General features: G+C 41.6%; 1 protein-coding gene across 4 annotated transcripts in view; it reads right to left on the bottom strand.

Moving 5' to 3' along the window:
- Vps13b (vacuolar protein sorting 13 homolog B) overlaps positions 1-23323 on the bottom strand; it is a 513205-nt gene that overhangs the window by 151238 nt on the left and 338644 nt on the right. For all 4 annotated transcript variants that reach the window (XM_085679117.2, XM_085679115.2, XM_085679119.2 and 1 more), the window contains exon 35: positions 15823-15960. In XM_085679117.2, the coding sequence (XP_085535243.2) occupies positions 15823-15960 (138 nt within the window). The remainder of the gene's footprint in view (positions 1-15822; positions 15961-23323) is intronic.

Raw genomic sequence — 23323 nt, 5'->3', positions numbered from 1 at the left:
ATATATAAATATACACACATGCATAAAGATACAATAGACTTGGAACAGGGTGTGCGTGCGTGCATGTGTGTTTCATTAATCATAACATAGAGTCCAGAAAGAGTACAAACACATATTTTTGAAAAAGTCACAAAAGCAATTACATGAAATAAACAAAGTTGTATTAGCGTATTAGCAAGTGTTGTTACTTTGACCCCAACCTCATTCAAAAACTAGCTTAAAATCTGTAATAGATTTAAGTATAAGGTACAATATAAATTTTTTGAGAAATATAGGTGAGTCTCCAGGTAGAAATGTAAGGAGTCTTAGAGTTCTAGAGATAAGACACAATTCTTGTAGATGGCACAGAAAAGTATGATTCACAGTTTTAAAATTTACAAACTAAATTAAAATTTATTATGTATGGTAGAGTAAGAGAATGGCAGTATAATAAGTAGGGGTAAGAGGGGTACGTGGCTCTGTTTAAGAGGGTTATGTAGTTATGTCTCATTAAAATTCATGGACTTGTACAACAGAAGGCAACTTTGTTGCATATTAATGAAAAACAATTACTTTAAGGCTATTGAGTACCTGATGGGTAATAGGAAAGACCCCTCCATATCTGAGTCTCACAGATTATCACAAAGGCTAATAAAACGGGCTTACATGACCTTGTGGGTCTACACGGAGCCAGACGTACCCCAGGCAGGGAATATCCAAAGCCTCAGTGTGCTCTGTGAGTTAAGTTTCTACTTCTCCCAGAGTCCACACAAGACAGTTTAACATTTACTGTGAACCATAAACAATGAGGTCATGGTGGCCCCTTTTTAGAATCTGAGAAAGATGCAAAACCATTTCTAAATGTCAGGAAAATTATAGGGCTATTATTAAATTTATTAACATCATAAGATGTAGCAGATGAAAATTAGGAGTTTTAAACGCAAGCTGACTTAGTCAGTAAAACTCAAAAGCACAGGTCAGTTTGGTGGAATCTTAAATACTTTATCATGAGAATAAATACAGTCTTTTACACATTATGATCATATGGCAAAATAACTGTTAAATGCAAACTTTTGTAAATCAGTAGAGTTCAAATTCTTATTAATTCAGAAAAAGAAATGTATACTAAAAACCTAGTCATTTTGGTAGCATTCATTATACATGTATCTGAATTGTATTATTGACCTTATTTTACTGAATATAATTTTTTGAATAATCTGAAGTTAGAAAGACACATTTCCTCAAGCAGATGAAAGGACGGCCTACAGTATTTATTCACATATAATAGTAAAAAGTGAGAAGGTGTATGTGTAATTAATTAGGGCAAGTACAGTTTCCTGTCTTCTTGTCTTTCTTTTAAGAGGCTCTAGGAGATCGCCACTGCAGACATGATCAGCAGGGTCTTGTTAGGACTAGGAGCAGTGCCATGGGACACGCATTCTTACACAGGCCACTCTTAAGTCTCAGTATGTCAGAAGCACAGCTTCCTTGGAATATGAAAATCATGCCAGAGTGTTTCCATTCTCAGACATCAATTTTGTCTAATGGTTCCCTGCTGACCTGGGGGAGGGGCTGGATTCTGAGTGACTTTCCCATACCACTGTGTGGTTGCTGCAAAAGCTCCTCCCTGACCCTAGAGCACTAGCTGTGACCCTGTGCAGTCCTAGCTGCTCTGTGTGCCAGGTCTTCAGTACCTGAGGAGGGCAAATGTGATGTCACAGGTAAATTCTCTTTGTCACTGAGCAGCAACTGAAGAAAGTTCTCAGGAAGCCTGAAATCTGAGAGCTATACATAGCACAAGATAATAATAATGCTAGCTTTCCAGAGAAAAATGGTGGTATTTAAAACATTAAAACTATTCATTTAAAAAACGAATGCTTGTATGCACACATATGTACAGAGTCCCTCTCCCTGTAGGGAGACCACAGAGCCCTCCGGCTCAAGAACAGGCTACTGTGCCAGCTGACCATGTTACTGGGGAAGCCTCCTCTAGACAAGAGGGAAAGTGCGGTGCAGTGGGTGAGACCACTCTGCAAGGCAGTGTCAATAGGCTTCCACATTCTTAGGACTGTGTGTCTGTGTGTGTGTGTGTGGCAGAAAATTAGTACCTTCATGATGAGCTCAATTTCACAAGCACAAGGAGGATATTTTAGAAATGAAAAAATTATAAGAAAAAGTGTGATATGTTTAAACATAGAAAAATAAAAATAAAAATTGGGCCATCAAATCGCTAAAATACAATAAACTCATTACTAACAAAAATGAGAGACACAGACTCAGAACTGTTTTCTGTGGAGACGCAGGGGATCATATAGAATAACGCTGTGTATGAACCGTGAACGTAATCAAATCAGCACAGATTGTAATGTGGGCTTCAGTCCAGTTATTATCAAATTCTTCATCTTCAGAGTTCTGAATTTTTTCATAATCCTTACTGAACTTTAATAAATGGACTATTTTCAAAGTTGAGATTTTAGGAAAATATAGTAATGGAATGTCCCAGCTGAGTCATCTTGTCTGCCAGATCAAGTTTCTCACCAAGCCTGGAACATATTTTGTATCTTTAAGTTACCAAATAAACCCCTGGCTGTCAATTATTAGATCCTAATTACCCTTCCAAACTTTCTCAACAGCTACCAGGAAACAGAATGATGGACTGACTATTGAGTTAAAAGGAGATTAGACCAATACAAATAAATTACAGTTATTTCATGCTTCCATCATCCTGCAAGGTGACTTAACAGTGAACGGGATGGAATCATATTACAATAATGAAAATAGAGTGGGAATTCAAACCCCAGGGTGACTCTCCTCAGTTTATGGTAATGCACACCTTGTGTGGGACGAAACACCAACGGGAGAAGTTTCCCGAAAACGGTTCCAGCTATTTTCTCATTTAAAATGTGCCAACTTGACTTGCGCCATTAGTCATATTACTTACATTTATGATGTATTTTCAAATCTTTTACAAAAAAAACCAATGGGTTCAATATGGCTTGTTATACTCAGATCTTAATATCTATGAAGGAAAGCTTCTTGTTAAGTGTTCCTTCCTTTGGAGTACTTTAGAGCACTAAAGCTCAGGAGGATGGCTGCACAGACGGACAGCGGTATCCCTAGCCCTATGTGAGGAAGTGAGCACAGTGCACGGCAGGAACATGCACCAACCAGCTTGACTCCCTGATAATTTTAACCAGACCTTTTTACTACTTAGCTGTAATGCACTTACCTCTTATTACTGGATCATATACATTTTCTGTTACCCAATAATTCAAATTCTGATTTTTATTACATTGTTCAAATAAATATTTTCCTGATGATAGTAGACAATGGAGATTGTGTAGTCGGAGGACTGAGACCTAGAAACCTAGAAGACTGCTGAAGACAGTAAAATTGATGTGTGTTCACTAAAGGTGTGACTTCTAAGTCTCCAGTAGGGGGCAGACCTGAGTGCAGTACAGGGAGTGGACCATGAAATCAATGAGCCAGCAGCACTCTTTCATCTCCCTGTAGCCTGGTACCATGACTACCAGGGTGGTTACTTGGCTGCTTGTTTTTATGATAAAGAACTGTTTGTTTGTTTGCTTGTTTAATTTGCTTCCTTGTCCTAACTCAAACTACGACATAGAAGTTATGATTAGAAGGTGATTGCACTGGTTTTCTAACACGCATGTGCTGGATTAAACTCATCTGGTGAGCCTGTCTCCTCAGGGAAGTCTAGATGAGGGCGTGGTTGTTAATTTTGATTGGCAGTCCAGTGATGTACACCTGTGGGAGCTCCCATGAGGGGGGTTTTCGGGAGGACTGACTGAGGCAGGAGTGAGCAGCACTATCCCATGGGCTTGGGGTCTGCCCTGGATACGAGGGGAGCGAGAAAGTCAGCTGAATCCAGAACCGCTTCCTCTGCTCCTGACTCACTGAGATATGAGTGGGCAGCCTCCATCACCATGGGCAGGAGCTGCTCCTGCTACCTGCCCTGTAGATCCCGAGCCAGGATGAACCTCTCCTTCCTGAAGTTCTTTGTGTTAAGGATTCTGTCGCTGTGGCAAGAGAAGAAACTAATGAGGGACTAAATATATCACAGGTTCCAATAATTTTGGAGTTTCTTTGGTGCCTACAGTTTTGTTTGTCTTGTTCTCAACAGTGACAATGAATTGGACCTTCTGGAGGGAGCAGAATGTTGTTTTGAGTTTACAGTGTAGTGAGATTTCTATTATCGAGCTGCTTCTGACATGAGCAGTCACTGAGAGCAGAAAGACATGCGGGGAAGGGACATGGCTATCGGAAACAGAACATAGACTGCAGCGCAGTTGGGGGGTGGGGGGCGTTAGAGCACACACGGGATAAGAACATAGACTGCAGCGCAGTGGGGGCGGTGGGGGGGCGTTAGACCACACACGGGATAAGAACATAGACTGCAGCGCAGCTGGGGGGGGGGGGCGTTAGACCACACACGGGATAAGAACATAGACTGCAGCGCAGTTGGGGGGGGGGGCGTTAGACCACACACGGGATAAGAACATAGACTGCAGCGCAGTTGGGGCGGTGGGGGGGCGTTAGACCACACACGGGATAAGAACATAGACTGCAGCGCAGTTGGGGGGTGGGGGGCGTTAGACCACACACGGGATAAGAACATAGACTGCAGCGCAGTTGGGGGGTGGGGGGCGTTAGACCACACACGGGATAAGAACATAGACTGCAGCGCAGTTGGGGGGTGGGGGGCGTTAGACCACACACGGGATAAGAACATAGACTGCAGCGCAGCTGGGGGGGGGGCGTTAGACCACACACGGGATAAGAACATAGACTGCAGCGCAGTTGGGGGGGGGCGTTAGACCACACACGGGATAAGAACATAGACTGCAGCGCAGTTGGGGGGGGGGCGTTAGACCACACACGGGATAAGAACAGGAAGCAGGAATTCTCAAGGGAGGGAGCATCAGGACTCAGAATGTCAAGAGAGGCTCCTACTGTCAAATGATGCTACAATCTGAACATCATTAAAAAGAACAGGTTTAGAATGACACCAAGTTGGCCATCATTGGGATGAGACAGAAACCCAACTCACTTTTGAAATGGGTAAATAATGAGAATGAATTAAGCATTTATTCTGCTTTTTGATGACAGATACACAGAATAACCAAATAATAGGTGAGAGACTCTTTCTCTTTTCAGCATGATGACAGCTAAATAAACCTATCAAAGAGAAGTTCAAGAAGCAGGAAGCTGGTATTTACAACCTATCAGAACTCAGGCACTGAGGACCAGTGACTGCCAGCGTCACAGAAACAGCTCTTCGGATGGCATCTGCATCTGATGGGACAGCACCAGACTCACTACAACACAGTCTCACGTGAACAAGCAAACAGGAACCAGATTAAACACAAACAAACCAACAAAAACACCACCCACATTAGGAAACACAGAGGGAAGGAGTGAGGAAAGTGCTGACTTGATACCCTGAGGGCAGGGGAGAAGGGCAAGACTCATGAGTTGGGCAGGAGAGGCTGACTTAGAACTGTTGAGGAGGAGGAGTTTAGAGGCAGGGATACGGGGAAGCTGACTGAGTAGGGCCTGTGGCACATGTCCACAGAGGCCAGAAGTCAGTGCAGTGCAGGACCACGTCAAAGACCTGAACTAAAAGGAGATGGGAGCACAGGGGTAGGAGGACGCAACAATGCCCTCAGCATTGGCAGCTGTGAAGAATCTGAACACCACAGAAATGGAAGGGATGAGCAAGAGGAAGGGGTAAAAAGGACGATTTAATTTGAGAAAAACTGACATACAAAGGTAAAAGGCTTATTTAAAAATCAGAGTGTTTCTTCACATACACATTTACAATTTGGCTGACCTTTCCCCTATCCCATGCCTATAATCCCACTATCTGCTTGAACTTTTCTGGCCCCAGTATTCCCCCCTTCACTTTTCTCACTTATAATCTGCTAGCCCCTTCCAAAAATGCATTGCTAACTCAAGTAAAAATTGCAATAAAAGGAGCGAGTACAACAGCTGTGATACGGAAGAACAGGGAAAGGAAAATACTGAGAACTAACATTTAAGTGGACTTGGGATTAGGAGAGAGGAGAAATGTAGGGTTAGGAAGTACACTAATTAAATTAAGGATATATGAAAAACACAAGTTAATAACTAATAGGCTAATCAAATCCTTTTTTTTTAAAAAAAATGGAGTTTGAATAGAGGAGAAAAATCAATGTGAACTGACCAGAAAACTCTATCCCTGCAGGCTAGCTTTCATACAGCCGAGAGCCTTACCCGGACTGACTCTGCAGACGGCAACAATGACCTGCCACATGAGCAAGATGGGTTCAGTAGGCCAATGACTGTGGAAGCAATAAATTCTCGCTTGATCAGATTCGAGGTCTGCTTTACAGAAAGGAATTCATGTCTGGTACTACAAACATGGTAGAAACCCATGGCTAGGGAGGTCATAGGCACTAAGAGAGAATTTATTCATGTTGTTTTGCTAAGTGGCCATGTAATCAAACACTCAATAAATATTTATTTATATCTATAGATTTGTGACGCTCTCAACCTGGTTAGGGAAGCTTCTTCCTGAAGAGGGTAGCAGTTAATGCAGAGATGCTGCTCTTCAATGCGAGTGCTCAGTCACAGACCCCAGACTCGGGGACACAGAGAGAGTGGAGGAGCAAGATGATGGGGAGGAGAGCTGTGACACACTGGCCTTTAGACATGGCAGCTCTACAGCAGCTCACTGCAGCCTGGTTACCTACACATTATCAAGATGATGGGGAGGAGAGCTGTGACACACTGGCCTTTAGACATGGCAGCTCTACAGCAGCTCACTGCAGCCTGGTTACCTACACATTATCAAGATGATGGGGAGGAGAGCTGTGACACACTGGCCTTTAGACATGGCAGCTCTACAGCAGCTCACTGCAGCCTGGTTACCTACACATTATCAAGATGATGGGGAGGAGAGCTGTGACACACTGGCCTTTAGACATGGCAGCTCTACAGCAGCTCACTGCAGCCTGGTTACCTACACATTATCAAGAGAGCGAAAATTCCAGCCTAGAATGGGGAAAGGCTTCTGATGCTAAGAAGTAAATAGCAGTTGATGGTTTCTGGGAGATCACTTTTCTTTTGGAGGGAGCACTAGTAGGTTGCCCATGCCTGTGTGGATGACCCCTAGTCCACACACATATGGGCAGCACTAATTAGACTTAGGGGGTTATTTAAAAAAAAAAAAAAAACACCACGTTGGGAAGGAGATATGTTAGGGATAGTAATAGGAGAGGGATATAAATAGGATATATTACATACATGTATGCGATCTTAATAGAGAAATGTCTCTTGTTAAAAACACTCATTTTGGCTGATACAGCGATTCGCGTGCTAATCCCAGCACTCAGGAGGCACAGGCAGGTGGATCTCTGTGAGTTCAAGGCCAGCCTGGTCGACATAGTGAGCTCCAGGCAGTAGGGCTACATAGCGAGACCCCGTCTCAAATAAATGAGAAAAAAAAACCCAAATATTATCCACTTTTGACATGAAATCCACTTTCAAAATTATGAATTACAGTTGAAAAACTGAGGGTAAAATAATGAAAACCTCTCCTGCTTTGAAGTCCTCGGTTCATTCCTTGACTGGCAGTTCAGCATCACGTTTACTGCTCACTTAGATAAATCATGGGGAAATAAACCATGATAATATGCTGACACTGGACACTGGAACCCATATGCTCAGGAAATGAAAACATTAAGGATCTTAGGGTTTTACTGACTTGTTTGTGTTTCTTAACTGTACATGTGAGCCCTACAGTGGCAGAAAACTGGATCAAACCGGAGCCAAGACTCCAGTGACTAGAGGAAGGGCCTTCTCAAGTAAGTACCAGGGCAACATCAAGAAAAATAAATTGTTTAGGCTTCAGAGCTATTTTTCTTTTCACTTTGAATCTTCCTGACTCGGTAGGATGCCTTACTCAGCCTTGATGCAGGAAGAGGGGGGTGGGGTGGGTCTTGGTCCTGCCTCAACTAAATATGCCAGGCTTTGTTGACTCCCCATGGGAGACCTTACCCTTTCTGAGGAGTGATGGTGGTGGGTTGGGAGGAGGAAGAGAGAGGAGGGGGAGGAGTACCTATGGTTGGTATGTAAAACAAAAAAATATAAATATATAATAAAAATGATAATATCATTAACACCCCCATCCCCCCACCAAAGGAGATCAGTAAGATGGCTCAGTGGATGAAGATGTTTCCACCACAAATGACAGCCTCATCTTGGACCCTGGACCCAACAAGGTGAAAAAGGAGAAGGGACTTCTGCAGTTGTCATCGGATTCCTTATACTTGCCATGCTGTGAGGTAATGCAGGCACACACAACAACTACGTGAATAATTATAGGTTCTTTTTTCTTGGAATTTCTTCAGAAATCCCCTTCCCCGCCTTCGACACATGGAACTTACTGTGCAGCTGATGAGGTCCTGATTCTTCAGACTATCTGACATACACCCTCACACCAATAAAGTTTAAAATAACACTGAATTAAATCCCACTGAGTAGTTGATTTAGTAACAGCAGAACTAAGAGCAGAGTTCCACTAAGAAAAGCTAATGTAATGCACACATATTTAGACACATACATAAATATTTATACACACGCACATGGGATTTAAACCTTGAAACTTCCACTTTACCCCCATATAAAATCCATCTGAATGGCATGTCACTGTACCTAGGGGCTGTTTCATTACTTTCCAGAACACTTATGTATACATGTTAATTCAAATCCAATAGGTCTGCAGAAGAGAAACAGTTGAGGATGTTTAGGAAATTTTTAAAAACTGCAACTAAATTATAATCGGTAAAACCATAGCATATGAGAAGACAGAATAGAAACAGGATTATGACTTTTGGTTGTTAGCCTAGAAAGAATAGCCATGTACAATCACAGACCCAGAGAGGCTAAGTAAGAGGGATAAGGGCTCAAGGGGAACACACATCTCCCTGGGAAGGGAAAATAGGGTAGATTTAGCAGAGTTACTGTATTATGGACATTAGAATGAACAGCCATTTTCTTGAAGTACTTTGATACTAAAGAATTATTGTAGCTAACAGTAAAGAATCCTTGTGGAAAACAATGATGGTTTTGCTGAAGGGGCATTGTAGCCACCCCATGATTTGATCACAAGACACCTCAGGCATACCTGAGGTTCTTGTAATATTGCGTACTGCAAACAGTACACAATAAAGGACTAGAGTCCTGGGGGCATGTGATGCTCTCCTTTAGTAGGACATGTAAATTAGATTAGGGACCTTGGTACGAGGAAATACTTTGTGTAACAGTAAATATACCTTTGTATGGTGTTGGGGGTTCAGTTGGTCAGAGAGGATGGACCTTCTTGTTGCCGCATAAGCCTTAACATTTCATCTTAGAGAGCTTTCTTTCTTCAACCATCCCACGCTACACATTGCACCCCAACAAATGTTCTTGTGGGAGCGGGGTTGTCTCTGCCTTTTCCCCCTGCTCCTGGAACCCTTTCCCCTCTGCTGGGTTGTCCTGTCCAGCCTTGATATGAGGGTGTCCAGTGTTATTTGCATCCTGTTATGCCATGTTTGATTGATGTCCCTGGGAGGCCTGCTCTTTTCTGAAGGGAAATGGAGGAGGACTGGATCTGGGGGGATCTGGGGAAAAGAGGGAGGGAGTTGGGATGAGCAGAGGAAGGGAAATTGTTGTTGGGATGCAATGTATGAGAAAATAAAAAAAAGATTATGAACAAGTAAAGGAAAACAGATTACATATAATTATATATATAATGTGTATATATTTGTAAATATATAACATTATAAATATCTATCTATCTATATATATATATATATAGAGAGAGAGAGAGAGAGAAAGAGAGATATGAAACCAATACAAAACTAAAAATGAATGAGAAAAACTAAATAGATAAATTAATGAACATGTTACTCAGGGAAAGACTCAACAAGGGCCCTAGAAGCCTTTCTAACACACAACCTAAACCCAGCTCAACAGTTTCAACTATGAAGCGATATACACTAGATGGAAAGAAAGGCAACCACTTTGGAACCTGTGTCTATAATCTCATTACCTCAATAAACCCCACTTGGACACTTTTGTTCTTTGTTTTTGGTTAAACATCACTTCATGGCTAAAGTGACAGTGGTTCAGAAATTTTTCTGCAAAAGATCAGTGGGAAAAAATATCCCAGGGAGCCACATGTCTTTACAAATGACCTCGAGTTAATTAGAAAAGGCTGCGTCCTTACCAGTTCTGCTCACGTGTCAGCTCTGATTAAATTATTAAAAAAAAAAAAAAAGCACTCTCCAAGTTAAGAATGGCTATGGCTAACAAACTTTGAGCTGGGCTCAAGTGAGCACATTCCAGCACTTATGTGTGACGTCAGAGTGAGCGCTCCACAGTGTGAAAATATCTGACCAGCACCGGTTCTTCCCTATGTAGGCTAACTGTCCGGGAACAGGTGCCCTGCTTTCAATTACAGGGGCTAGCATGCCAGTGTGATGCCGGGATTAGTTCAGCTTCTCACGGGGAATTTTCCTCGGTTGGGAATGGATTTATTATGGCTTCACACACAGAACAGAACTCATGTCAGCTAAGGGCACTGACACTTCATACGATTCAAATTAACCTGCTGTGGGCTGCTCCACAGGGCTTAGACTGTGTATTCAAATGACGACATTTTAAAAACAGGTTGAAAGAAACCAGGATAGCTGAACTGCAATGGTTCCAATTTGTTCCAACTAATCTCTCACCTGCTGGAAATATCGTTCCAGAGTTTGTTGTAGCTGCCGCGTTGTGGGTTTCACCAAGCCATCGACCTTGCTAATGGGCACTGTTTGCCTCTGAGGAATGAGATGGGGCTTGGAGGGCTTTACAGGAACTTACGATGTGGGGGTTAGATCTGTCAGTTGCCTAAGGTACTATTTAAATAACATACACAAACACACACAAACACACACACTACTCAACACCTCAGGGTTATTTTTTTACCAATTTAAATGCCAAAGGACAGTATTTGTGTCACCTTGTTGAGAGAAACTGAACCTCAAAATGGATCTAAAAGACAATCCAAGAGCAACCACCTTCATAACCTTTGAGGGAACTTGAAGGGTAGGCACTATCAGTTTTCTCTCAACATTTCAAAATACAATTTAGAGATGTAGCAGAAAGACATTCTTTGGAAATGATTGATGTGCACACCGAATTTAAAAACAAGTCGCAAAAAGACTTTAATGCTAACACTGATGTGCCAATAAAATAATAACAAGTGCTATTTGCTGTGTTGTGCTGCTGTGCTGTGCTGTGCTGTGCTGCTGTGTTTTGTGTTGCTGTGCTGTGCTGCTGTGTTTTGTGTTGCTGTGCTGTGCTGCTGTGCTGTGCTGCTGTGTTTTGTGCTGCTGTGTTTTGTGCTGCTGTGCTGTGCTGCTGTGCTGTGCTGCTGTGTTTTGTGCTGCTGTGCTGTGCTGCTGTGCTGTGCTGCTGTGTTTTGTGTTGCTGTGCTGTGCTGCTGTGCTGTGCTGCTGTGTTTTGTGCTGCTGTGCTGTGCTGCTGTGCTGCTGTGCTGCTGTGCTGCCTCTACCAAAGCAGAGAAGCAGTGACGGAGAACACTGTCAGCTGCACTGCTCCCTAGTCCTAGAACAAGCAACCGTCCTCTTAGAAGTAAGGCAAAATAAAAACAAACAAAACCCCTAAATTTTATTGAGTTGCTAATATGTACACCATAATATACTCTTTATATGTGAGACTATTTTTAATGCGCCTTGTGCTTCCCTTTTAATTGATCCTACTTTAGCTGCAGCTTTTGTGAACTCTTGAATGTAATGGGACAACCTGACAAAACAGTGAGAGCAATGGAATAGTTCGTGGATTACTTCCTACAATACGGTGGAACTGACATTTACTGCAAGGGAGATTTTGTCTCAGTAATTTTAAAGCACTTCAGCTGTTAGGCTAGTGTTTTAGAAGACATGTCACAGAGCTGACATGCTATTCCAACTAATATTCCCTTAATACAAAATAAAACAAATAAATGATGTATTTTGGGTAAAAACGTTTCAGTGTTTGCAGAACTTGAACCATGTTCAATGTTTTTCATAACAGAGGGAGCGTGCTAACACCTGCTCCTCTTCCTCTGTGCCACTCTCTCCTCTACCAACACACGTCTAGCTTGGCTCAACTGCCATGGGTGCCTATGGAAAACTGTCAGTCCTGATGGGAAATGATGTGTGCTTTCACAGAAATCTAAAAGGAGTTTTAGTCAGGCATATAAAATCTTCCAGGGCCAGCAAAACGACATACAGGGTGGTAAAGGCGCTCTCTACCAAGCTCGGCAACTCCAGCTCCACCACTAAGGTCAAAGCTGTTGGGAATATTATTTTAAGGAGTGTAACTTTTGTTTATGCTGTGGAACATTTGTTTTATGATGTAAAGATGTGTTGTTTTTATTTATGCTGCATTTGTTTAACTCTGTGAAGCTGTGGTTCTTTGTCTGTTCAAAACCCCTGATGGTCCAATAAAGAGCTCAAGGCAGTGGTGAGGTGGGAGAGGGATAGGTGGGGCGGGCGGGGGGGGGCGGGGGCAGGCAGGCAGAGAGAATAAATAGAAGGAGAAAAGAGAAAGAGGGAGAGCAACAAGAGAATGAGGATGCCAGGGGCCAGCCACCCAGCCAACCACGGAGTAAGAGTGAAAGTAAGATATACAGAAGAAAGGAAAAAGCCTGGAGGCAAAAGGCAGTCGGGATAATTTAAGTAAAGCTGGTAAGAAACAAGCCAAGCTAAGGCTGGGCATTAGTAAATAAGAATAAGTCTCCGTGTGTGATTTATTTGGGAGCTCGGTAGTGCCTCCCCCAAAAGTCAAAAGACTAAAAAAACCAAAATTAAAACATAGTACAAAAACCAAATCCTGCATGCTGTTTGGTGACCCCTGCAAGCACACCTGTGTGCCACAGTGTGCTGTGGGAAGTCACCAGACACTGTGCAGCACCCACTCTACCTGGAGTGCAGTAGAAACAGACTTCAGCGACACATCCACTAAAACCCCATCTGCAGAGATGCATCAGGTACAGATTCAGACTTAAGAAATATAGTTGGAAAACAATTACATCAATATCTTAAAAGTTTGAATTTACAAATACATTATCACTAATTTTTAACTATGAAATCAGAAATGATATATATTTCCAAATTTTGAAAATACCTTAAGAAAAACACAAATAGAAATGCTTTACGACCATCTACTATGTTTGAGTTTCTACAATGTTGTCACACTAAATGCTAGAATTATGAACATGTAACTATTCAGATACTAGCATTTCTCTTCATATAAATGCATCTGGTTGTCTCACAAATACGGAGCTCAATTTGTCACTGACCGAAAGATCCTATCCCTCTATCAACAACAATAACAACAAATCAGTAATCTGAACTGTAAGATAACTTCCTAGCCAAACTGAAAGACTGCCTCGTGGGCTATTTGCTGGGATTGGGGTACTAAGCTGATCAGCCAATTGCTAGGCAGGAGGTATAGGCAGGATTTCTGGGGAAAGAAAAGAAAAGGAGGAGAATCTGGGTGCATCGGAGACACTAGGAGACACAGGAAACAGGAGGTGCAAGATAGAAGAGAGGTAATGCCACAAGTAACAGAAAAATGGGTTAAGTTATAGGAGCTAGTGGCCAAGTTTTCACAACTAATAAGTCTCCATTTGCGAACTGGCTGGTGGGACAGAGAAAAACTTGTTCCACTGTCTAAAAGGAAATCTGAACCTAAAGGAAAAGAAGTAACCCCAAGTTCCTGTTTCTCCTCCAGCAGCTGACTGCATGTTCTTAACTCTTCCACTTTGTTCCAACATGTTCAGTCTTGTAGTCTGTAACTGGATTACCCCGCGGCTGACGGAGCGAGGGAGAGCATGCTCCACATGTTCAGTGTTGATGCTCTTTCCTGTCTCGTAGTGGGATGTTAATTGTTACTTTTTCACTACAATGGATTGCTTGGATTAAATAATATCCAATATTTCTCATTCACGAGGATGTAGGATCCACACTCTTCTGGTCCTGTAGGTACCCAGGTTTCTCCCCCTTTTGTTCATGGTGATTTGCAGGGCCATTTTACCTCTGGCTCCCTGGCTCTTCTGCTCTTGCATGGGCCTGAGGGTTTAGCTTAGAAAGAACTTGGCCCTCTTTTGTTATGGTAACTCCACCTGTAAACAAGGTTCCAGCGCCTGGCACCTGTCATCCTCCTCCACTGCTCCTGATGGGAGGGGGCTTTGCCCTTTTGCCCCCTTGCCCCCTAGTATATATACCCGGCTTGAGTTTAATAAAGTGGCCATTTACTCTTTGGTGAATGAGCAAGGTTTCTTTGTGTCTGTGTGATTCAACCCTTAGGATATTCATCCATTCTCGTGGGCTTGGTTCGGGAAAGCGCACGCCTGTTCTGAGGTCTGGGTATTCACAGAAAAGTGCGAAGGTCAACATGGTCCATCTGCTATCTAAACCCAGGGTTCCCCCAGCCACCAGCTTCCCCCATGGCTGTCATTTCCTAAGATCTCATGTGTATATTTTCTATGAACAGAATCAGAACTTCCGCTTGCACTGGAGACTCGTGCTGCAGAGCCGGAGCAGTGAAGACCAGCACAGGCAGTTCCAGGTCTACTCAGTTCAGGTATCAGGACTGGAGGACTGGCCTTTATTTTTCTCTTTAATCCAAGACAGGGTTTCTCTGTGTAGCCCTGGCTGTCTTGGAACTCCCTCTGTAGACCAGGCTGGCCCTCAACTCAGAGATCAGCCTGCCTCTGCCTCCTAAATGCTGGGATTAAAGGTGTGCGCCACTGTTGCTAGGCAGGACCGGTCTTCTCTAGCTACCATGATGCAGAAATGACTGACAGGCCACAGCATACACATTAAGCATGGTCCACACAGGGATAGTATCTCTCTTCAAAACTGCTGCCTTTTAGTTGCTACTAGAGATTTGGGACAGTCTAATGTCCCTGCTTTAATTTTTTTCATGGAGAAAACAATACTTCCTTGAATACTATTACATTCTGAAGCCCTTTAAGTAAACATGAAACTAAATAAGTCAGTTCCAGTAAGCAAATAGTGGAGATCACACCAAAGGGGTGGGAACAGGGTGGGAGAATGAGGAGTAAGAGGAAGAGACAGCATCGTGCAAACCAGGTTAACTCCTCAAAGGCGCAGAGACCTACAGTCTGAATAGTACATGGATCCCCGAGACTTCAGCTAATGCTTTCATGTTTCAGTTCTAGTCTCCTTATTCACAGAACAGGGAGAGCAGCAGTAGATGACCTGTGGCTCTTCAGACGCACGTGAAGATTTGATACTAAGCTATCTATTTACAGCCAAGTGTTTACTGTACCTCAAAACCCTTCTTTATGCATTTGAAGTGAGCTCATCTATACATGCTCCCTTTTATATGTATCTTGAAACTCATCCATCATCCATATAATTTTCTTCATATGCAGTAAGATTACCGAAAAACAAAAAAGTACATCAATTCCTTTAGAAGAACATTAAGAGAAAAGAAATTAATTATGATTAATATCTCTGAAAAAGCAACAAGAAAATACAAGGTTTCAGCTTCCAGGCAACTATGCCTTGATAGGCAGGAACTTTCTGTCATTGAGGACTTAGCTGCTCCCTCAAACTCATATCTGCCTTTGAATCTTTAGGTTAATCTTCTGATCTTCTGAAAAATACGTCAACTATTCATTATCTGGCAAGAGAGTCAAACTTACTGACAGACCTGATAGGCGTGTGTCTATCTTCTCACAGAAAATAAAGTGTCTGAGTATGATTTCCATACCTGGTCCATTAAGAAAGTCTTTAATTTGTAGTGTAACAAGGGAAGGTGGAATTCCACTTTTACTGTCTGTTTCTCCAGGCACCGTCTGTAGCCACACAGTGTTGTAGTCAAGGGCTTCTGGCAGAGTCTTCCCAGGATCTAAGTGACAAAATAGAAGTGAAACACACTGATTAAATCACAAGCATCTCAATTTGGTGTGTGAATCTTGGTGGACAAGTAAGATCAAAGTATGGTTAACCTGCTGTATACAAACTTCATTACTTCCTGTATTTGCAGGCATACGGGGTGTGTGTTACACACACACATATACAAATGTATCAAAAAATATAAACCAAGTACACAAGACATGATGGATAACAGGGAACTAGATCAAAATACTTTCAAAGTTCGAGTCACGGGAACTGTGTGATGGTAAAGATCGGATGCTGATGATTGGCTCCCACTTCACACACAATGCTGGAAACAAAGGAGAATGGCAAGCTCGTCAGCTTAAAAATGAGGCTCAAACGCTTTCAAAAGATGCAATAGATTAGAATTTCTCTGGGGTTAACTGGATCTGTTTTAGAGTTTGTCTGACATCACAATCATTTTTATGGCTAAGCTTTTGAAGTTGCCGTCGGTAGCCTTCCCAAAAACCATTTTCCCGTGATGATAAAGCTTGGTCAACCTTTTACTAGTTCTAATTAGGACTATAACTTTAGACTCTTTCTATTTTGACATTTTCCATTTTATATTCCGTATTTCAATTTTTTTTTCTGTTTAGCATTACATATCCTTTAAGATTATTTTTTGGATACAGGCAATGCCAAAGAACTTGCTTTTAAAGGCTTGGAAATCTATAGTTTTTTTTTTATTTAGATAACTCTAAATAAAAATGACTGTTGTATGTTGGCATATAATAGGCTTTAAAAATATCTTTTCAATATCCAGTTTTTCTTCAGTTTCACTGTTGCTTTATTCTCTGTGTTTTAATGCCCTTTGAATGCCATTTTTATAGAGATGTTCTTGCCATAGAACCCATCCATCCCATTTTCAGCCTATCTGAAATGTGTTATTAAAGCATTATTTATTTTAGGCTTTATTGATTGGCTTGCTTTCAAGAATAGCATTTACATATAGTATATTAGATTCAACATATGGTTATATAGTATTACTGTCATATGTGAACTGGGCATATAAATTCTGCCTTGGAATTTGTGTTTTTTGACCTTATCATGTGATCCTTATGAAATTTGGCACATATGAACCTTTATGTTATTTCAAAGAAAATCCTGAAAGCGATTGATTGTGACGTTCAATGTATGTGGTAAAGATCAAACACAAGCTAGTGCATGCTTCCCTTTCATGACTGCAGAATGTGAAGCAGGGGACTAGGAAGGGTAACCCCACTGCAGAGGAAAAGGACACTGTTCTCTCCTCCAGACACAGCAGGCAAGGCTGCTGAGAGCATGGTCACTTCTGTTGCTGGAAGACTCAACTTAGTTTGCAGGAGCCGTGTAACTATCAGTCCGAGTGTCTCGTCCCAAGGTACCATCTATCGACACACCATCAAAAGTGAGATCTCTATAAGGAGACATTCTCACTTTGAAGGGAAAACAATCAAGCAGTAAATAAGGTGATCTAAGAGGTGTGGTAACTAACGACAATAAATAGAAACCCATCTATTTATTGTTGCGGGGACACAACACGACCCACTGGCAAGGAAAACTCAAAACAGCTCAAAGGAACTGCACAGTTCAATTTTCTGGAAGCTGGAAGTTTATTGTACTTATGGTTTTAAAAACTAGTCCCCTTGCTGTACTTTCCAGAGGGAAGGTTTTTGAGCAGGCTGTGCAACCCTAAGTACATTGATTAACTGATACACATTAGTCAATGTGTCTAGGCAACGGTTTTGCTCAATGGTCAAAGACTGGAAAACTGGTGGGAAAGACACTTGAAGAAGAGATAGGTGGACAGATCTATCCATGTGGGCAAAGAATGTGATGATGCTCGCGTCCCATGCAAATACTCATCAAAAGGTGACTTCAGCAGGGGAGAAGTTAATGATCAGGCAGACAGGATGATTTGTCTGTGGACAAATGGACATAGGCAGCTCAAGTACACATTATGCTTGGGCTCAGCCACAGGCACTTTCACTCTGCAGGTCTGACCTAAGGATTGCTTCTAATGAATACCAAGTCTTCTAACAGCAGAGATCAACACTAAGTCCTAGAGCAATCAGTCAGCAACCTGGTTATACGTTAACTTCTTTGGATACTTGTAACATGGCAAGGGCAGTATTTTATCTTTTTTATGGATACTTTTTATGGGTATGGAAAATCAATCATTTTATTGATTTTCTTTTTATGAATATAAGACTTCTGCTAAAACTACCATCCATGGACTTACAGAATGCCTTATTCAACGTCTCCTATGCTGTCAAACACAGCATTGTTTTTGACCAAGGAGACAAATGTGACAGAGGGCCATGCCCATGGGATCAATTAGTTTTCACATTTCCCTGGACAGAATGGGGGAATGGCCTTTTAAAGACACAGTTATCATGCCAAATTAGGCGTCCAAAGCTTGTAGGGCTTGGTCAGAGTTCTTCAAAAGCCAGCATATGATGTAAAGCAGTAACAACGTAAGAAAATACTTTTCCTATAGCCAGCACTTGCTGGTCCAGGAATCAATGGATAGAAATGGGAATATCACTCCCCATCAACTCTACTGACCCATCGTGGCCTTCTGACAAGGGTCATGTGCTTCTATGGGGGTGCTTACAAACACTGCACTGGATTGGAAGTTCAGACCCCACCTCACAGCCATGTTGAACTCCTGATGTCCTTGAGTCAAGAGAGTAAGAGAAAGGTACAGTATTAGGAGTGGTGTTGACTCAGACAACCAGAGGGAAGCTGGACGGCTGCTTCTCAGCAGAGTTACTGAGAATTCCGAATGTGGGACAATCCTTTAGGGAATCTCTTGATAGTATTAAGTTTTGTCATTAAGGTCAATTAGAAACTGCAATAACCTAATATAGGCAGGATGTCAAAGGGCTCAGTGACATCAGGAATGAGGTTATGGTTAGTCTCTCCAGGTTGAAATACTTTCTGAGGGTAGAGGAAACACATAATGGGTAATTGAAGAAGGTGGTTATAATATCAGCTAAGGCCACGTGTGAGAGAGATTCAGATACAGATTGTAATTGCCAAAAGCAGATTCTATTTTCTTAAAAGTGGGTATATGTGTGGAGATATTTGTGCTTTTTCCCAATATAAACTGAGAAAACATCAGTAGATAAGTGGTGCAGATTGGTGTTATCATATTTAAATTATAGGGCACTAAAAGGCTGAGTTTCTCAAGGTACCTTTCTACCTTTCCCAGGGAGAAAAAGAGTACCTCTGTGTTTGTATGTGGAAAAGTGAAATCATGGTGTCGTTATTATTTTTATTTGGAAATTCAAAATTACTATTGTTGCCACTCTCTTTCACGCTCCTACTTGTAGCATAAATTTTAATTTTCTTAATAATAAAAAGTTAGGGTTTGGAGAGATGGCTCAGACTACTGACTGCTCTTCCAGAGGTCCCGAGTTCAATTCCCAGCAACCACATGGTGGCTCACAACAATCTGTAATGAGATCTGGTGCTCTCTTCTGGCCTGCAGACATACAGGTAGGCAAAACATTGTATACATAATAAATAAACAAATCGAAGGAAAAGCAAACCAAAACCCCGAGTCAGCTATCAAGGGGTGAAAGTTGAAGGATCAGAGAAGCAGAGCAGCCAGTCACTAGAGTTCTTACCTCTATCAAAGCTCAGACCGAAAGGGCAATCCTATTCTCAGACTGCCTCCTCAAGACTGCACTGAGCCTTATATTGTTATATTCCTCTCTCTGCCCAGCCATATCACTCCTATCTTCACCTAGCACTGGGATTAAGGGTGTGTGATACCAAGTGCTAGAATCATCTTCCTGTGAGCTCCATTTCTCTTTTAGACTTTATCAATTTAATGTAGCTCAGGGTGGCCTTGAACTCACAGTGACCCGTCTGCCTCTGTCTCCCAAGTCCAGGGATTAAAGGTGTGTGCTACCACCTCCTGGCCTCTAGCAGTTTAACTTTGCACTCTGATCTTCAGGCAAGATTTATTTGTTAGAACACAAACAAAATATCACCACACCTACTACGATGGCCTGGTAAACCCCACTTAAAGTGTTCAACTGTTTGTCTAGTCCACAAGCCCCAAAGTCTTCTATATTCTTACAACAAACAGCATGGTCAAGCCTATCACAGCAATACACACCACTTCCTGGTACTGACTTCTGTCTAGGACACTGTTCTATCACTGTTCTATTATTGTGATCAAGGAAAGTCTTATAAAAAAGAAAGACATAGTAATTTTAGAGGTTTAGTCCATTTTACTCACGGCAGAGAGCATGGAGGCACAGAAGCGGGCACTGGAGCAGGAGCTGAGAGCACTGCATACTGATCCACCAGCAGAGACAGAGATGGACAGATAGATGATCGATACATAGATGGATTGTAGACAGACAGACAGACAGACAGACAGACAGGCACACACGCATGCATGCACGCACTCACTCACCCACGCTGGGCCTGGCTAGGGCCACCTGCCATATTTCCTCCCACAAGGCCAAATCCTTTTAAATCAATGCCATCCCTGGTGACTCAGCATTCAAATATAGCAGCCTATGGGGGCCATTCTTATTCAGACTGCCACAATGTGTATGGTATACCTTTTAGTTATCTAGTCTCATTTTCTTTATCTCCCATATAAAATAAGAGGGATATAGTAAAAAAGGGTAAAAAAGAATTTTGCTCACCAGTTACCCAGTTGTAACATTAAGAAAAGCTACTTCATTTAAAAATTAGACAAATCACCAAGGCTTCAAATAATCAATTATTTTACAATCCTATTAAACATTATAGACCTGACAAGTTTCCTTCTATTTCACTTCCAATGATTATCAAAATTATATTCTTACAGTCTTTTTCATCCCTTAGCAGTATATGGCCTACATATGAATCAAGGAAGTAAATAATCTTCAAGTCAAAACAATTAACTTTCAGTTTTCCGAACTTCAAGAACAGAGTCTGCACAGATGCAAAGAAGATACTGAAACAAGACTTCACTCTGAATTACAGATAAGTTAGTGACCAGAGCAAAAGTCCAAGTCCACTTTTCTTTTCTTTCTTTCTTTCTTTCTTTCTTTCTTTCTTTCTTTCTTTCTTTCTTTCTTTCTTTCTTTCCTCTCTCTCTCTCTCTCTTTTCCTCCTCCTCCTCCTCCTCCTCCTCCTCCTCCTCCTCCTCCTCCTCCTCCTCCTCCTCCTTCTTTAAGGGAGATGAAGCAGACTTCATGGACAGCCATAGTGCAGTATGATAAAGTACCTTAGCTGTCAGTAACTGAGGTATACATAAAAGATTCCTTCCTTGGGGACTCAGGGACCTCACAGCTACCACATTCCTCTGAATACTTGAAGGAAGACAATCTTTTAGATTAGTCCTTTAGGCCCAGTGAAGAATGGCTGCAACTGTGGCTGAAGAGATGAACACCTGATGCTCGGGGGAGCTGGGTGGTTTCCGTCCTCCACGTGGTGCCTCCTAACTGTCTGGAACTCCAGCTCCACAGAATCTGCTGCCCTTTGCTAGTCACCATGAGAACCACACATGTGCGTACATCTACATACATGAATACACATAAAAACAGATAAATCTTTGCTGGAGAGATGGCTCAGTGGATAAGAGTTCAATTCCCAGTAACCATATGGTGGCTCACAAATAAATCTAAAAACTAATGTTTACTTATGACAGAGCTTGTAGAGAATTTAATGGGAAGCATTGTGGAGGAAGTATACACTGGATTCAGTGTCTCTCTATGAAACTGGCGATGAAGAAATACCAAGTGTGAGGCCAGCTGCATTGGGCTTTCCCGTGCACAGTGGATGGAGTGCAAGGCTCTGCAATGTGAGGCCAGGCATCTGACCACTGGACATGGAAAAGGAAAAGAAATAGAGAATACATAAGTTTTTATGCTTTTCCTTATTTGCTTTATGATTTATAGTTTAAATAGCTAGTCTTTCTTTGTAAAAAAGCCACAGAATCAAATATAGTCTATGAGGTCCCTATACTAACTGAAAAGTAAATGGTGAAGGAACTGAGGTCCAGAATATGCCATTGTGATTTAAAGTCTGGTCAGAGAAGAAGCAGGAATCCAATTCTGAACTGCAGGAGCCCCCAGGTGAGCAGTGGCAGATGTGGAAAGGCTCATCTGCTCACGCTCCGCTGCTCTGTGTCCTACAGCAACGAGAAAGGGATGGGATCAACGTGTCCTCGGTTCTCACTTCTAGAAATAAGTCTTCCATATCCTGCTACAAGGAAGTTGGTTTTTCTACGTCGTGATGGTAACCAGAGGGTAATGTGTGCAATAACAATTCAATGCATTTCTTTTGGCTTTATATTTTATTTTGCTCTGTTCTTTGATATTCTAAATCTCTTTCCTATTGGTTGTTTTCATGTTAAATTATAGCATGATTTTCAAATATTTTATGGTATAACATTTGATTAAAATTCAGGGCAACTTAAAAGAGGTACTTGCTCTCCTATTTAATAAAAATTAGTAATACATCCAAGGAAGATGAACTTAATTCTAACTGTAAACATCCCTGTTCAAGGCAGAGTTCAGTACCATTAAAATGTACAAAAGTATGCAGAGCAGACATTGCTGCATCATTTTTATAGATAAAGTAATTTATATCATCAAAAATTTAGGTACTTCATGAAAGAGACTGGGCACAAGAACTTAGATAAAAAGTCAAGTCTTGTGATTTTTTTCTGCAATATATATCAACATATATTAGTAATCCTCCTCAAAGATTGGATCATTTCTCACATACTCTTCATTACCTTCCTCCCTGAGCCATGCATTTAAGCAACCTACTAATTTGCCATGTGAATTGGTTTCACCTCATGTTATAGACAGCAAGGAATGTTCCCAGAGGCTACACTTTCAGATAAATGTTCAAGTTGTGGTGTTTAAGACATTGAAGTCACAGGTTCATCCTAAGCCAGGAACATTAACAACCTTATATCCTAAAGACACATGCAGTTCATAACGCCATATGACTCAATGAAATCAAGATATGATTTAGGAGGTGTAAAAAACTAGTTTATGGTTTTTCAACTGTTGGTTTGCTGAAATGTCCTTAGTACATGTTTTTCAGTCCTATGAAAGGGTAACCCAGCCAGCTGATGTGACTGAAACATTCCCTGTTGCATAACAGCTTTTATGACAGTGAGACACATGATTATTTTTTAGCCGATTACAATTACTATTTTAAATAGACTTGAAGGTAGTAATAAAAAATAAAATCAACTGCAGTAACATTACCATTTATTAAGCTATGCCACACAATGAACTAAGAAGAGAATATATACATTTCTGTTTCTCCTGACCAGTGCCATCCCCCTGTCACAGGGAGAGAAATACAGTTTAGAGATTAAGATT

This window comes from Myodes glareolus, chromosome 19 (assembly GCF_982192425.1).
Source record: "Myodes glareolus chromosome 19, mMyoGla1.1, whole genome shotgun sequence".
Lineage (NCBI taxonomy): Eukaryota > Metazoa > Chordata > Mammalia > Rodentia > Cricetidae > Myodes > Myodes glareolus.
This window is presented reverse-complemented; position numbering and strand designations above follow the sequence as displayed.